Source organism: Nilaparvata lugens, chromosome 7, assembly GCF_014356525.2.
Source record: "Nilaparvata lugens isolate BPH chromosome 7, ASM1435652v1, whole genome shotgun sequence".
In the NCBI taxonomy this organism is placed as follows: Eukaryota; Metazoa; Arthropoda; class Insecta; order Hemiptera; family Delphacidae; genus Nilaparvata; species Nilaparvata lugens.
In genome coordinates this window covers 37,869,333-37,886,701 of record NC_052510.1, presented here as the reverse complement: position 1 = coordinate 37,886,701, position 17,369 = coordinate 37,869,333, and the positions used below count along the sequence as shown (strand labels likewise).

Sequence of the window (17,369 nt, the reverse complement as noted above, 5' to 3'; positions counted from 1 at the left end):
CTCTATATTTACATAGGACTTGAAGTTTATGAATGATACAGTATGAATGACTTCAAGATAGATAGAAATGAATGAATGATGATATTTAAAGGAAACAATTACGTAAATGCTGGAGTTGGTTCTCAGTTAGGTTTGAATCTGAGTTTAATAATATCAAATCCAATAATAATGTGATTGATATGTTGTAAGAATGGCTAGGTACCTCATTAGAGGGGTAAGAACAATTTCTGTAAACATCAACCCGTATTTAAAAAATGTGGTCTTTCGATAAGATGCGTATAAAATACATAATGAATTTTAGTTGAAAGAGAACTGAACGATTTTCACCGATCTCTGTAAATCTAAAGAAGGCGCTTAAGACTCATTCAAAATTTAATGAATAATCAATCTTTTTTTAATTTTGAAAAATATCAATAATAATATTGCAATTCCATTGTAAAAATAAAATGTGATTGAATGAGTTATAGAGTATGGTTAAATGTTGATAAATGATATTGTACTAATGTTATTATGATTATGTCACATGAAATTAAAGTATATATTAATCAATGAGAATTGGTAATATATTTTTGTTGATGATGAATATTAAACTATAAACGAAGACGGATATGTAATTTTTTAATACTCGAAATTGAAAAGTAACTAACAATGACTAAATTTTTATTTGATGGACTGAAGAACATGCTTCAAATTCAAGAAACTATTTGCAAGTTAAACTATAAGAGGAAACATTCACTATTTAGTCAGTAACTCAAATTTTATTATTATTAAACATGACTATTAGATAGACTATGACTATGATACATGATAGTTTTGTAAAATAGCTGTATTTCCCCATTCATTACTATCACTATTACTTATATACAATATTGTGCATTATGATCTCAACAATATTACTGAATTAGAAAGTTAAATTTTTTCAACTTATTACTTAGTTAACCACTGCCAATATTTTTTTATGCTTTGGAAGTTTATAGGATATTTTAAATAAGCATGTATTATTATTTATAGCGAAATACGACAAATACTGTCAATTTAACTTTCTACTTTAGATTTTTGTACTTTAGTTGCTGCAGAATGAATACTAGAATAAATTCTAAATATTGTAGCAATTTTTTTGAAATTATTCTTTCAAATACATCCCCTCATCTATTCAACTATTTTTTCAAAAAATGTGGAAGTTAAGCAATGCAGGATGAAGCTGCCCTCTGCCCATATTCTAAGCATATTGAAAGCACAACACGCTATGTATGTGTGTGTCTACAGTTTTAAATATAATAATAACGTGTGTGTCTACAGTCAGAGAGATGATACTGATTTAAATGATAAACCCCATTTCGAACTTTTCGAAATTCATTTAGACTATCTAAGATAGCCTACATTTATTTTGATGTTCTTTATGAAATTTATCATCCAACTTATAATTATCAGCTAATAACTTTTGTTGATTTCGAATACATTAATCACTATTTTTAATTTAAGGAATTTCAAACCCAGTAATCAATGCTACAAACAGAACGGCCAGGTCGATATGTAGCTTTCAGTGTAGGTCGCGCTCGCGTTCGAGCTTCTATATAATCAATCACTCCAAGTGCAAGTTGTACAAAAGCCGGTTAAATTTTTATCGAGATTAATTTTACGAGAACAAATCAGAGGATTTTTCGAAAAAAAGGCACGATTAAAATTTTAGCGGCTTTTGTGCAACCGGGCCCAACTGTTTATAATTGCCTGCTCATTTTCGGTTTACCAGTCTATAATCTACACTGCGACCGACTGTTCTATAAATAGGGAGGCTTCACACGGAAGAGCTCGGGTATTAGGGTGAGTATCGCCCTCAGGTCGAGTTTCAAGTCAAGTTAACGGGTGATACCGTATCAAATTTAAAGTACACAATTAGCAACTATTAAAAAATACGTATGCCAATGGGAAAACAAGCAGCTGCCTATGATAGAAGTGTAAAAGTTGAAAAATGTTTTTCAAACAGGAGCATGTTTGATGAAGATTTATATCTCCTGTAATGTTGGGCTAGACACACACTAGGCATGTCAATTTATTGCATAAGGTAGCTTGCCGTGCTTTACACGTCATCTATTTTTTATAGGTAGCATTTTTCTGGTCTACAATCTTTATAATTTTGTGAGAACTGAGACAATTCGCAGTGAAATATGAGCATTCATCCAAATTATGAAGCTTTTTTGGGTGAACCGCTATTGGTTGCACGTTTTACTATTGGAGTACGTACGGTACTTCAATTAATTCATGTAATTATACATTGCAAATACAGTGTCCTAGTATATAAAATAGCCCAGTGCTTTACTCACTAACAACTTCAAATAAACTCAACTCCAAATAATATTGTGTGGAATGAGTAAATTCTTATGCATTTTTGTTGGTGAGGAATTCCTTAAGGGACGTTCCCACCTAGTCTGAATGGTATCTAATTTAAGCCGTCAATGGGCCCTTAAGACTGTCATGATGCAGCCGGGTCCGACAGTTGACGATAACACGATAATGACCAGACTTATGATCTTTGTTCGAAACTGGGACCTCTAGGTTGCTACACAAACATTTTATTCATTAGCCTACGGATCACTCCTAGATTGTGTGAAAATGAACATCGTAGGAATCAGATGATGTATTTTTATCAGTAATAAATGGTTTAGTCTTCATTTTATTTGGGTGTGATGTCAATTTTGAAAATGATTTGAATGATAGCTAAATGACTAGGCCTACTGAATGCTAGTTCGATTGAGTAGAGTACGGTAAGGATGAAATAGAAAACGATGAAAATCAGAGAGAAAACATGTGTGACTTACCTGAATAGAAGCATCAATCCCTGAACAAAACTTTGAAAGTTGTTGTGACGTGTTATGGCAGTGTCAGGATCGAGCGCAATGTTACCAAAGACCTGTGGCAAGGTCACGATCATGAGTTCAGGCAGGAACAAGCATCGTTACATACACCCAAATATCGTTAGACGTCTAGCACCACACACCACCAATACTACCACTTATCAAATAGATGTTGATTACCATTTTAGTTACTGTTTAAAATGTGTCAACTACACACACACACTCAAAGATTCCATCCAAACTAAAACACAGATCTATCCACTAGTCTAGGATACATAACAAGTTGATGGTTAGGGAAGGTGAATTCTAACAGCTAGTAATATGTTTTTATACTGTTATCAAATTAAAAGAATATAACTAGTATAGACAACTCTAATATCGAATATTGAATTTTGTCTGATTTGGGCAGATTTCTACACATTTACTTACAAATATTCCTCAACTCAAATAATAAGAAAAAATAAAGATTTGGATACTGACAAAAACGTTTTTTCAATGTAACATGGAAAATAAAGTATCCTCAGGCGCTTAAATTAATCAGTGCCTAGTCACACACACATATTATGTGTGAGTTTTCGATGAGTTCCAACTCCAATGGAATAAAACTTTTTTATCAAATTCATTGACATGATTGAAAAACATAATTCCAATTAATAATTATTGATGGATGCTGGAGTAGAAATCTGTCAATTGAAAAACATAATTCCAATTAATAATTATTGATGGATGCTAGAGTAGAAATCTGCCATTATCAGCTAACCTAGAGTGGGTTGGGTGCAATATAACACAATACTCAAGTGCACAGACATAACTTGACAACAATAATTTCAATACAAGTACCCATGCAATAATGAGTCCACAGTAATAAGCACAATGTTTCAACCAAAAACTCGTATAATAGAAGTTCTGAGATTTCAATTTTTCATTGGAGTGGAGTCTCCATAGATGTTATCTAAGAGAGATATTGTTGATTATTTCAGATCATGAAGAAAAAAGGGAAATTGATTTCATGAATAGTTGATTTTTATACAATTTTATTTTTCATAGTGTCCATAAAACATTTGAAAAGAGTTTGTCAGAATGTTCACAACAATAGGCTATTTCATTGCAAAACTTTCAATAATTTTGAAACTTCCAATATGATATCTACATTGAAAATAGTATGTATAATCTTTACTATGAAACATTTAAGATACATCGTTAACAATATTATTAGATGTTAAAATTCACCATTTAGAAGGGTGTAAGGGTACAGATGGGATGAGATTGAAACAAAATAATGTAAAAGTTACCACGGACCATCTAGAACAACACCGTATCGTTTTTTCTAGCTAGCCTGTACAACATTCTATGGAAACTAAGATTTACATTTATTATACTGTACAACTGGATTCCTACAACTAAGATCTATATACGAGTATAACCAACCAACCGTAAGAGGCAACAATCAAGCACTAAACAGGGATGTCAAGAACTTTCAAGTGGTCATCGCCCAGAATCCCCATCAAATCCGCTTCATCCAAATTTCTACCATGCTAACAATTTGAGCCAAAATACATATTTGGAGGGTGATGATCATGATGAAGATGATAGAATCTATGTATCTATGACCCTATCTCATAACACATTATTTCATCACTTTTAAACGATTCTTTGTACACTTTTAGGAGGGATTTTATTGCAATAGATTTTAGTCAACATTTCAATAAGAGGAATGAATTCATCCGTACCGATTTACAGTAATTCCCTATTTTTATTGTTGGAACTTTTAATAACAATTCAGAACGTTTATGTTACAGCATCGAAACCTATAGGTACATGTAGAATACTTACAAAAGGGCTTTTCAATTCTAATCATAGAAATTTCCCAAGAATGGAAAGTAAAGTCCAGAACACTATTATATGATAATCTTATGTATGTACGTTACTTGATTATATCATATTAATAGTCAGAGCCATGAACAAATAAGAATTTAATCAAATAGAATTGATTTTTTGCAAATCATTGCCCATAATCAAATTTTGATGTAATACTGTCTTGAATGTAGAAAATTCTGATATCCTTGTTAAATAACGTATATATTTTTATAACTTTTCATAAGAATCTATGTATCTTCGTATTCTATTTTAAAATATAACTATCGGAATGTGCGAGAAGGTGAGAAGGCTTCTAGTTTTTCTTTCTATTCTATTCTTCATATTCATAGGTTTATAAGCCAATTATTCCATTTTTGGTTTAATCTTCTATAAACGAATACAAAACCATACGAGGTAGCACTTTTTTCAGTGAAATATGGCTTGTATTTTATAACTCATAATTTGTTCCCTATTTATAGGCCTATAAATGAAAAGAACTGTTTCTTTGAACTATGATTTTTCAACCAAGTTGGAAATGAAGATTACGATGAATGTTGATGGTGAGAAAATAATAGCGAGTGTCGGATGCAATAGTGCATCAAGTAAGTGAAGTAGGATAGGCCTACGGTACATGAATGCAGGAGAGTTGATACATTTGGATGATTGGCGGATTTGATGCGGAACGCCATCAGATTGGGTTCCCACTCACCGAAAGAGCAGCAACAAAGCTCCGAAGAACGTTTGAAAGTTGTTGTGACGATTGACTGTCTGTTCAGGTATAAACTTCATGTTGCCAAAAACCTTAACAGATACACCCCCATGCATGTAGCCAACATTGGGTCCTAACTAGCATTATTTATTCACTAGTCAAATAATCAACTTAAGTACAAAGGTACTTCTTATCCACAACTATCAAAATTTAACTAGATTCAGTAAGAAGAATACACTGTATTTTGAGAAGTCAAAATTTAGGAAAACTCAAAGTAAGATCTACTTCTCATTGAACTGCTAAATGAATGAGCAAAAATTCTAGTAATTCCAACCTATATTGAAAGAAGGGCCTTACTTTGAAATGTGTGATGATAATATTTTGAATTCAAAAATATGAAAAAATCAAAGATTCATTGAGAATGATAAATTTGTATTGAAGCCATTGAATGAGCGATGAATGATTGTGTGCTGAGCAGTGAGCGAGATGTGACAAGGACAAGAAATAAAATATTGTTATTGTTTTTAGAACTGGATAAGAGACGGAAACTATCTGATTCAAAGAATTCAGAGAATTATTCTATAACGTGTGTTCTATTCATGGAAACTGGTTCAATAAATCTTCTGCTGAGGATGATGATTTTCATTTAAATCTATTTTCATACATGTACAAATCAAATAAGTCATATGATAAGTAGTCATGAACGTAATGTGACTCATGGAATCAAGAATGTTAGAAAGTCTGTGATTTTTGCCAGAGGACTAAATTGTAATGAGAGTAGATAAAAAAAATTGAATGTTTTTGACATATATAAAGTATGGAGTGAAAAGTGCGAAAAATTAAAAAAAAAAGATAAATTGCATGAACTTGAAAAATTGGATTGATATTGAAGGTAATAGACGAATGTTGGCCCCTACTTAAAATAAACTAATAAAATTCTAGTAATCTAGGGTGGATATAGATTTTTAGTTTAGCAAAAACTCTATTAAAATCTATGGACATCTGTATCTAAGACTAGACAATGAATACATCATACCAATGTGAAACATGGAACATACAAGGTATCACGTCAAAACTTGATAAAAATATAGAAAACTATATAAGTGACACAAAAGTGACAAAAATCGTTCATAGAGCAAAACATATATGTAGCTTATTTTTGAGTGTCAACTCAACAATATACCTAGAAATTATTTCAACAAAAATGTAATTGGTTCGATATTTGAATAGAGTAGCTTAATACGTCATACATTTGATAGCTTATTTCAAAGAAAAAAATTATTTTACAGAACAAATAGTACAGGCTAATAATTAAAGAGCAACGTGGATAATTTGGTCTATAAAATTTATGTTGAGAAGACATTGTATTTGATTATGGGATGAATAATTTTTCTATGATTAAAACTCTTGAGGGTCTCATATTTTAGAGCTTGACCAGGTACTTGAAATACGTTTCTCAGCTATTTTATTTCTACGCTGAAAATTATTTTGCATCCAATTATTGAACAGGGATTTTTGATGCATTATATTAAATTAATTGGAAAAAGTTTAAAACCAGAATTTTATATAGACAGATTCATTCCTTGGTAGATTGATTAATTTGTTTTCTTGGTAGACAGATTCATTCCCAAGGTATATTGCTGACTAGTACTCTTAGAAATATTCAATACTATTAGCCGAAATGAATCATCATTCTAAAGTTTAATTGACGTGTTTGATACATCCAATCAGAAATTGTAGGTATCAGCACATTAGTTTCACTTTGTATAACGACACAGTAAAATAGTTTTCATTATGTTGTAAACTCACTGGAAGGTATAACTAAACATTAAAATAGTTTTTGATAATATTCAAGACATTATGTTGAAAACTTACTGAAATTTGATAATGGAGATTTAGCAGGATTGTTCTATTAGAATTCAAAAATCAAAATCCATGAAGATCGTTACCTGAGAGAAGAGCACCATGGGTTTCCTACATTAATAGTGTACTATTTTTTAGATGTTATGTTTCATTTTTAAACAAAGCCTAGCATTCTGAAACCTGGCCTAGCATTTATTATTTTAATTTCGTGATAATCACGAAATTGAATTTGAGCTTCATGGAATATTAAAATGTGACGTAGAATTCATAAATTAGTTTATAAGTAGGAAGATAGCCTTCTATGAAAACTTTAATGTTCAATAAATTTTAATCTGGAGTTTTTTAAGGTCAAGAAGATAAAGAAGAAATTTTGGAAAGCTGTACATGAGCAATTCCTTATTTGACAAGTTTTTCAAGAAGATTTGAAATATGGACTCCTTTAGTGCAGATAATAATTTGGGGAATCCTCAACATTCTATCTCAATAAGAATATTGTGATATTCTTAGCTTATTCTAGTAAAAATGGATTATAATAATGACGATACGCTTCGACATCAGTAGTTAATGAGGTGCGATTGACAATAACGATCACTTACCTGCATCCCGATAATGGCATAAATGAAGAACAGCATGGCTATGAGCAAACAAACGTATGGCAAGGCCTGTAAAATTGAAATAAGTATGAGAATTATTCTACACTAGCAGGTAACACGTGCATTGCACTGGGGGAATTTTGTGATGTAAAATGCACTCTCCTTATGCCCAGGAAACATAAAAAAATTATTCATCATTTTGTCAAAATTACTTGGATAATCTTCATCAAAGTTGAAAATTCTTGGCAAAAAATGAGTTAAGTTAATCTCGAACCCGCAACCATTCATTCAAAGGCGGGATGCACACCGGAGAAACGCGTTTCGTGAAAAAAGTTTCAGGAAACGTGAAACGAAAGTTGCTCGCAATCGACTGATAAGATTAAGCAGGGAACGTTTCTTTTGCATGCATGCGCGAGTGAAACGGATTGCATGAAACAAGCTTCATGAAAGAGGGCTTCACGAAATGCGTTTCTCCGGTGTGCATCCCGCCTAAGTCACGTGTGCTACCAATTACGCTACGGATTCACTTGAAAAAAAACTCTGTTTGGTTGGGCATAAACTGTGAATCACACATTGAAAAGATTTGTTTTTAATTATTACAATGAAATTAAACTGTGAATCACACATTGAAAAGATTTGTTTTTAATTATTACAATGAAATTAATTGATTAATAAGAATATAAATAAGCTTACATCCGTCCTAAGTAAATTCAGAATCTTTGTGTAAAATTGCAAGTTAATCAGTTCATTAGTTATAATGTGTCAGTTGTATATTTCGTAACCCGTACATGTATATGTCATTTCTTTTATTTATAATATTATAGATAATACTCACTAATTTGACAGAGAAGGTTCTGGGGTTGTGCTAAATAAATAGTTGACAAGTATGGAATTCAAAATAGTACCTAATTGATCAATGTTTTATTGTCAGTTGTGTGAGAGTTTTTGATTGGAAGAGTAGAGTGTAAATTTAGACTTGAAATATCATAGCATCATTTCACAATGTGATCTACAACATACGTTGTATTATATTATGTTTTAAATATTCCCTTGTTGACGATGCTCATTGTTTTTTAGTAAAGTTTTACAGCAAATAAAAGTTTTAATTTTTCTTTATTCACCTTGAATGACTGCACAAAAGTCCATAGCAGAATTCTGATTGTGTATCCTTGCCTCAACAATTTTATTAATCTTGCTGCACGGAAAAGCCTCAAAAATCCAACATTGAATGAGTTGTCCTAGAACACAATATTAGCAACAGCTTAAATAGGTAGTATTGTCAAAAACAATATTTTTGTCTTCAATAAATTGGAAAATTTGAAGGTTGAAACACAAAAAGCCAATAATAAAAACAACTGAGATTCTGTACGGTACTAACAATACAGTAGAGCACTGATCCTGAAATGAGAATACAGTTAGAAAAAAATATTTACAGTGCCTAATTTTCTGTACCCAAATATGGATTAATAAATGAAATCCACATAAAACGGTATAAAACTAATAAAACGGTATAAAATTACAGTACTAATTTTGTTGTAATCAACATAAAACAGCATAATTTGCTATGAAAGATACTACAAATGAAAACTAATTCTTGAATAACTAAATTCTAGAGAATAAAAAACTAGTAAATTGAGTTAGGAAATAAGACAGACTATTCCTCTATAGAAGAATTATTATTGACTATTGAATTATTTTTGAGAGGATTATAAACTTATTATAAGAACTGAAGAAAAAAAATTATAATACAGAGGCTTGGTTCGAGAATTTAGGCTGAATATTTTCATTGTAAAGTTAAAGCGAGTAATCTATTATAGATTTTAGGCTCTAATACAGTAGTACCTACACTATGATTCATCGTCAATCCAACATTAAAATAGCCCTGCGACATATTAAAATTCTGCAAGCATTAGCTTCATCTTAGACTAGACATTGCTTCAGCCTAGTGAATACAAACTCAAGCATTCGAACGAATCATTACATAAACAGCGCACTTATTATATTACGCACAGCACAACTATCTAATAGATACTGGTTGATATACAGCTTTTTTCTTAACACGGCTTTCAGTCAATAAGATGCTATACATTCAACAAATAGTTGCATGTATCTCACCTCATTTACTTTCTTTCAGCTACTCATATTTTAAAAATAAAAATAATTTGGTTTAAATAATGATTGACTTATAATGTGGAGCACATAAATTTTAAGATGAAATTTACAAATATATAGTATGCTAACCTTATCATACAATCTCAATCTAGTGTTCTTCGTATGAACAAAGAACAAAATGCACTTGACAATAGAAATGTATTGTTTATACAAGTAGACAACTATTAGCAATTGCCTTAGTTGTAAAAGCAATGTTACATGTTATACTGGACATGTTATAATGAATATATTTTATTATGTTATACTGAAAACCCATATCAAGCAAGTTGAAATAGAATGAGATTACGTATCAGAGCAGCCATTATTGACTATGGAAATGAAACAAAGGTACCTATAAGACTGAGCGAAGTTTATCTCATCCAAATTGGAATAACAAATTAATTTAAAATATGACACTGATTTCATTAATCATCAACGGCGAAATATTCAAGTTAAAGAATGTATCTGTTCCTAATCTGTCAAATCAATTTTTTTTTCAAAAAACTTTTGAAAAAGTTTGTAAACATTTAATTCCTTATTGTAGGCAAACTATTTATTGATTGCATGAGTCTTTGTGGCTAACAATGTAATAACTAATGCTATTATTAGAAAATGGGTAAATTTAAAATTTAAATCTGAAATATTAAATTTTAAATAAACCTAAAATTTATTTGAATTATTTTTAAAATTCGTACAATCACATTTCATTCATTGTCAAAGCATTAATTACTATCATCCAACTGGATTTGAATGTAGCTTTAATAGAAATGCCATTTATTACATTTATAGGAAAAAAGTCGAAACCAAAAATAAATAAAAAGACAGAGTGGAAGAATGAAAATAATAACTATACAAAAAATAGAAGTAGGATGTAAGTCGAGGAAACAGTCGAAGAGTTGGAAAGTATGACTACTGAATAATTTATAAAACAAAAGTCTCAGAAAAGAATAATTAATTGTAATATAATTCACATGACAGAATACATCATCAATGTATTCTGATTATTGGAGCACTTGATTATTGATATTAAAAAATAATAAAATTCTAGATTTTATTGAAGAGGACTTGAACTCTAATTAGACACTAACTTCTAGACCATTGTGCTTTCTAAAAAAACCTAGAAAACTCTTAGATTGAAAATACTAAATAAAATCAAAAAATGTTATCTCTATGGTTTACAGAAGACTACCTATTATACATTTTTATTCTACAGGGGATTAAACTTGATTATCTTCGTGAAAGTTCATCTAAATGGGAGTTGCATTTCATCAAGCAAGGCATCAAACGTTTTGAAATACACAGTGGATGCTCAAGTTTATAAACTACAATATAAATTTTTCTCACTTTTTAAAATGTATCATTTGGGAGGGTGGAAAACCGTACATTCTTTTAATTATTTTATAAGTTTTATTTCAAAATTAATTTTCTCGTTTGGTTTTATCGCTTCTAATCTGATTAAAGTAAAAGACTGATTGAAATAATTTTTAAACATGATGATATCAAACACTTGATATTGTTATTGATTAAGGTAATCACTATAAAAAAGGAAAACCTCTAATCGTGTGCTAACATGCAAATACTCAATAAAGCACGGAAGTTGAAAATTACTATAGGAAGAATATTGTGCTTGAATGATTCAATACGGAAAATAATCTAATTACTAATTTAACTGTGCTGGAATTATAAAAAAATGTTTTTTTTTTCAGTGATTTGCTGTCACTATAGGTTTCGTGTGAAATGAACATGTAATAAGAAATTAATAGATATAAATAAAATAAATAACCATTAATTGGAAATTCTATATGGGGAAAAACTAAGTTGTATTTTTAATAAATTGTTATTTTTCATTCGGTTTCCTCTGAAGGAAAATCACGGAATCGACACATGAAATTTACAATAGCATCAGCTATAACTAAAATAGCAATTTTCTACATAGAGAATTTTGCTGTAGCTTGATGACTGAGTTTGTAGTATTCCACATCCACAAGAGGAATCATTTGAAATATTATTGATTAATGATTATTTTTCTTATTATAAATTGAAGCTTAAGGTAGCTTATTTATTCAATAAACGCTTCTTCTATTCTATTCTAATATGAAAATAAATTTTAATCTTTTTGATATATGAACATTTTCGAGAAGTGGATAATAAGTGACTTTTGGAACAATGTATTCTAGTTCTAAACAGACGTCCAGGGGTCCTCCTCTAGATTGAAAAATTTTGGGGTTTTTAAATTGAGGATTATTATAAAAGATGAATAAGTTAATCAGTGGAAATATTATCAAAAGTACTGTTCTGAGTAAATAATGGAAATAAGAAGCTTTACAAACTAATAATAAAAAAAACTATGAAATACACATTGAATTATAACAATAAAAATGAATTATTCGTAGAATTATTTAAAAAATACTTCAATAAAATGGTGCAAGAAAATTTTACCTAATCGTTAAGTATTACCTATCTGGAACCTTTAAAGATCATGCAGGAATTGCATTCAGAAATTGAATGTCTGGATATCGAGGAGTAGGTAGGCCTACTCAAAACCAAACAATTCCAAATACACTTACCATAGCATTGTTTTCTTAGGTTCAGGATATGTTATAGGCAAAAATGATTGTAGAGATAAAATTACATAGCTTAGCGAATTTGTGAGAACATGTTATTAGAATTATGTTCAACTTTTGTAACATTGTCTAGGTTAATAACCAAGTTTGAAATTATATACTATCTTATATACATATGTATCATATTTCAAAGATGAATAGACATTGAAATACAGGTTTTTTATTGAAATAACTCGAACATTTTTATTATATTTTCAAGATATTAATTCCAATTAAAAAAACTATCAAGAGGTCTTTTAGAAATAAATCAGGAATATAGTTACTGAAAAGAAAACTTGGAGCTCAAATGAAGAATGAGATATGAGCGTTTTCTAGTGAGAAACACTAGGAATAATATTTAAAAAGAAGGAGAAGAAACACAAAGAGAAATTAAATACTTTGAATAATTTCCATTTATAATCAATTTGAATCTGAATGTCTTGTTTCTTACTTTAAGATTTTCAAGTCATTCAAAATACAAGTCATTCAATCCATGACAATTTTTCCATGCACATGAACGTTTATGCTTTGTTTAAGAAATGCACAACAGCTATTTTAGTCTTGCAAAATTAAAATGCTATCCTCAAATAATTTTTATTGGGAAGTATTTTGTAGAGGAGAATAAATAATTATTGAATCAATATTTTTTGGGAGAGAAGTTGTATGTTTTGATATTGAACTAGTTTTTGATGAGGTTGTTTGTATGAAAATGTGTTCATTTGAAATAACTCAGTTTTACGGGTAATTAAAATGCAATGAATTTCGAATAGCATGCTAATGAGATACAAAGGCTACAAAGGTTTTCATTAACGAAATAATATTTTAATTTTTCAACCTCAATATTGATAAATATTCATGATAAATTCAGTAATCTTCAATGTTCAAATACTTTCAAACTAGTGAGTATTTGATCAAGTAACTCAAACATCAAAATACTAAAGATTTAACAAAGATATACAACACAATTCTAAATCACAACATTCAGCATTTGCAACATCAATACACCATTAATACATACCATTACAAAACATGAACTAAGAGGAATATGTATGAAAAAATGATATTTTACAGAATGGATTGTTGGAGAAATTTAATCACATTGCAAATACAATGCCTTCTATTTTTCTAGTCTGGTGTACACTATCTATGCCACTATCTAATAATGCAATTTGTTCTATGGGAATGAACATTTTAGTTGTTCAAAATATCTGCTTCAATTACTGAAATCACCAAGTAAGAATCTAATAGTCCAGTCAATATAGACATAAAAAAAGTGTGCTTGCAATATATACTGTAGTTCTGATTTTTTTATATTTATTTGGATACATGAGAGAGGTCCAGAACCAATTTCTCCATGCAAAATTTCCTTGTGCATATAAATGATAATTATGAGGAAGGATTTTTTATTGAACAATAAAACTGGAGAGTTTTTAAGCCTCGATCGACAATGTGAGTGATAATTTTTATTCAATCGACTATTCTCAACAAATTTTAAACATCTCAACACCTGATAAACCATTCAAATTCACATTTCTATCGAAACTTCATAGATCTTATGGCCATTGAAAATTCAATCATCAACATTTTTAATTAACAGTATATCTTGATATGAATGCAATTAGTGCATATATTAAAGATCGTAAAAACACTTCACTCACATGGGCTACTTTTTAACAAATTAATAAAAACAATATAAAAATCTTGTAGTACCCTTTATTTTTTAAAAACTTTGAAATAGTTCAACAACTAGTTTTGACCCTAGGTTATTTTCAAGTTGAAATGTAGAAAATAAATAAACAAGTTGATAGGTACTATATAATATGAAAATAAGCATATGTTCATATTATATAGTATCAACTTGTTCATTTATTCTCTACATTTCAACTTGGAAATAACCTAGGGTCAAAACTAGTTGTTGAACTATTTTAAAGTTTTTAAAAAATAAAGGGTACTACAAGATTTTTATATTGTTTTTATTAATTTATTAAATACCGTCTATATCTAATACACAACTAGCAGTTGAGAGCTACTTGAAATGTTATTTAATTTATTATACATTCTATAATATGACCAACAGGCCTAGCCCAAAACTGTTCCTTTTCCTTAATTTGTTCTTAATATTATAAATGGTCTCTATTTTCCAGAAATCAGCCTAGAAATTTGCCTTAATAGGAATAATATCATTCAGCTCTATCTAAGAGCTAAGGGACGATACTGGAAGGAAATTGATGCTTCCCGAATAAGTAAATGTTTTACTTTATAATATAACTGTTGATTAAAGTATCGGTACCATCAATTCAAAACATAGCTTCTGAAGCTCTGGAAATAATGATTCATTTATCAAGTCTAAAGATGCCTTGGTTGATTGGTTGAACAATAGTTTTTACCACAGAGCTCAAGGCCATATCGGGGACTGATTAAAGAGTATTCTCAATATCTGCGTTGCAAACATTTTCTATTATGAATATATTTCACAAATTTTAAAAACTTATCTACCTTTCCGACTAAGCTTGTTAACCTCATCACAATGATAATGGCTGCTATTACAGCCAAAGTAAAGATGGCAAATAGGTTGAGCAGAAGCTTTCATTTTAATGATGGTGTAAAACAGGGTGATGGGCTCTCAGCAGTACGGTTCGACATTGCTCTCCAGAAAGCTATTGAAAGGGTGGATCAGAGAGGTACCATATTCAACAAGATGCATCAAGTATGTGCATATGCCGATGGCGTGGTAATAATGGATAGAAGTGTGGCTTGCTTGAAAGAAGTTTACAAAATCCTGGAAATTGAGGCACAAAAAGTCGGACTGGTTGTGAATGAGAACAAAAGTAAATATTTGTGTGTGTCAGCAGTCAAGTCCAAAGTACCAAGAAATATCTACGTCAATAACAAAAAGTTTGCAGGTGTAGAGAACTTCAAGTATCTAGGATGCCCAATAAATGCCACAGGTAATAATGCTCATATAAAAGAAAGAATTCAAGCAGCTAATAGGGCCTACTATGCCAATGTCAGATTATTCAAAAGTACGATAAGTTGGTCGGCAGGAGCACCAAGATAACGATATATAAAACATTGGTGCGTTCAGTAGCAACATATGCGGCGGAAACTTGGGTGATGAATATGGCTGACGAAAATGCATTAAAAACTTTGAAAGATCCATCCTAAGAAGAATTTACGGTCCCGTTCAGGTTAATGGGCAGCAATGGCGAATAAGAAAAAATGAAGAAATAGAAACATTATTAAAAGGAGAAAATATAGTACGCTTCGTCCAAGGCCCAAAGAATAAGGTGGTTGGGGCATGTGATGAGGATGAGTGAGGCTAGAATGCCCAAAATAATATTTAATAGCAAGCTGCACAGCAGACGAAAAAAGGTAGGCAAAAAAACAGGTGGGTGGACCAAGTAATCGATGACCTGAGAAAGATGGGGGTGAGAGGATGGAAAGAGAGATCCTTGAAAAGAGAAGAATGGAGACGTGTTGTGAAGGAGATCAGGGCTCACCTAGGGCTGTAGCGCCGGATGAAGAAAGAAAAAGATCCACTTTTCTACTCACTACATTGACATGGATCTAACAGAAACTAATCGAAGCCATGGAAATCACCGCTAATGAGTCATAAGAGTTATCAATAAATGGGGAATGTGTACTCTAATCCAATGTAGCCATGAAATTACCTCCCATTAACATTTCATAGGATGAAAGTAGTAATTCAAAATAAATCAGATACTATGAAGAATGGGAAGGTAAACATATATGAATAATAATTATAACTGAGAGGTGTGTGATAGATTCAGATGAAATATAGGTAGCCTACTATGAATCGATTCTAGAGTGTTGAGTGAATGATTGATTGATTAAATGGGATGCACCATGAATGAGTTGAATACGGTAGGCGTGTTGGCTACTGCAAGTAGTTGAACATAAGAGCTGATAAAATCAACTTCAAACTAAGTACTTACCTTCAAATAGAAATGTTAGAGACACAATGGGACTTTTCTCTGTGATTTTTTCAAAAAAGAATCCTCGATTGATTAAAGTATTTTTACAAAATCGAAAGCCTTTTAAAGTGATGTAATGAATGCATGAAGACACAAACAAAAGCAATATCATATAAGGTATGTGATGAGAATGATGGAGATAGAAAGACTGTTGATAGTAAGTTGATAGACAATTACGGCACAAATGATAAAATTGAAGAAAGCACGCAGAACATAATGGAATCTCTCTGAAGCGTTAGTATGAGCATGAGTAGTTGATTAAAAAAAGCTTTGGTTTTTTAAAATGCGAATTAAAATTTTAACAGGATCAGTTTATAAGTTTTCAAAGTAAGGTATTGAACAAAGTTTGGCACTGTCCTATTTATTCAGTAAATGTTTTTTTCAAGTAATAAGCGCGATTTTATAATCTGATTAGTATTTTAATGACACTTGGAGAGATTGAGATTCAAGTTTGTTTTGTTTAGTTTGAAAGAAAGCTTTTATAAGGCCCTCTAGAGGTCATCTATCGAACTAACTAGTAGGCTTAAAGCTATTTATTGAACTGGTTGTTCTAGAGGATTTCTATGGAGTTTAGGGAGGTGTAAGCTAGTAAGAAATGAAAACATCCGACTAATATGGAGAGAAAACATGACAGATACTATAAGACTATGAATTCAGGGTCATAAAAAACTGAATTCGATTATTGATAAAATACGGCCAAAATGCTGAGTTCTATGCAGTTGGCACGACAAAAGCGTTGAGCTAGT

At 30.7% G+C, this 17,369-nt stretch overlaps 1 protein-coding gene across 5 annotated transcripts in view; it reads right to left on the bottom strand.

Annotated features, from left to right (window-relative positions):
• Nucleotides 1–17,369, bottom strand: part of LOC111054487 (voltage-dependent calcium channel type A subunit alpha-1) — a 1,036,091-nt gene that overhangs the window by 47,852 nt on the left and 970,870 nt on the right. For all 5 annotated transcript variants that reach the window (XM_039432652.1, XM_039432653.1, XM_039432654.1 and 2 more), the window contains 3 exons: nt 8,996–9,112; nt 7,878–7,943; nt 2,817–2,908 (listed from right to left, as the gene is read on the bottom strand). In XM_039432652.1, coding sequence (XP_039288586.1) covers nt 2,817–2,908; nt 7,878–7,943; nt 8,996–9,112 — 275 coding nt within the window. The remainder of the gene's footprint in view (nt 1–2,816; nt 2,909–7,877; nt 7,944–8,995; nt 9,113–17,369) is intronic.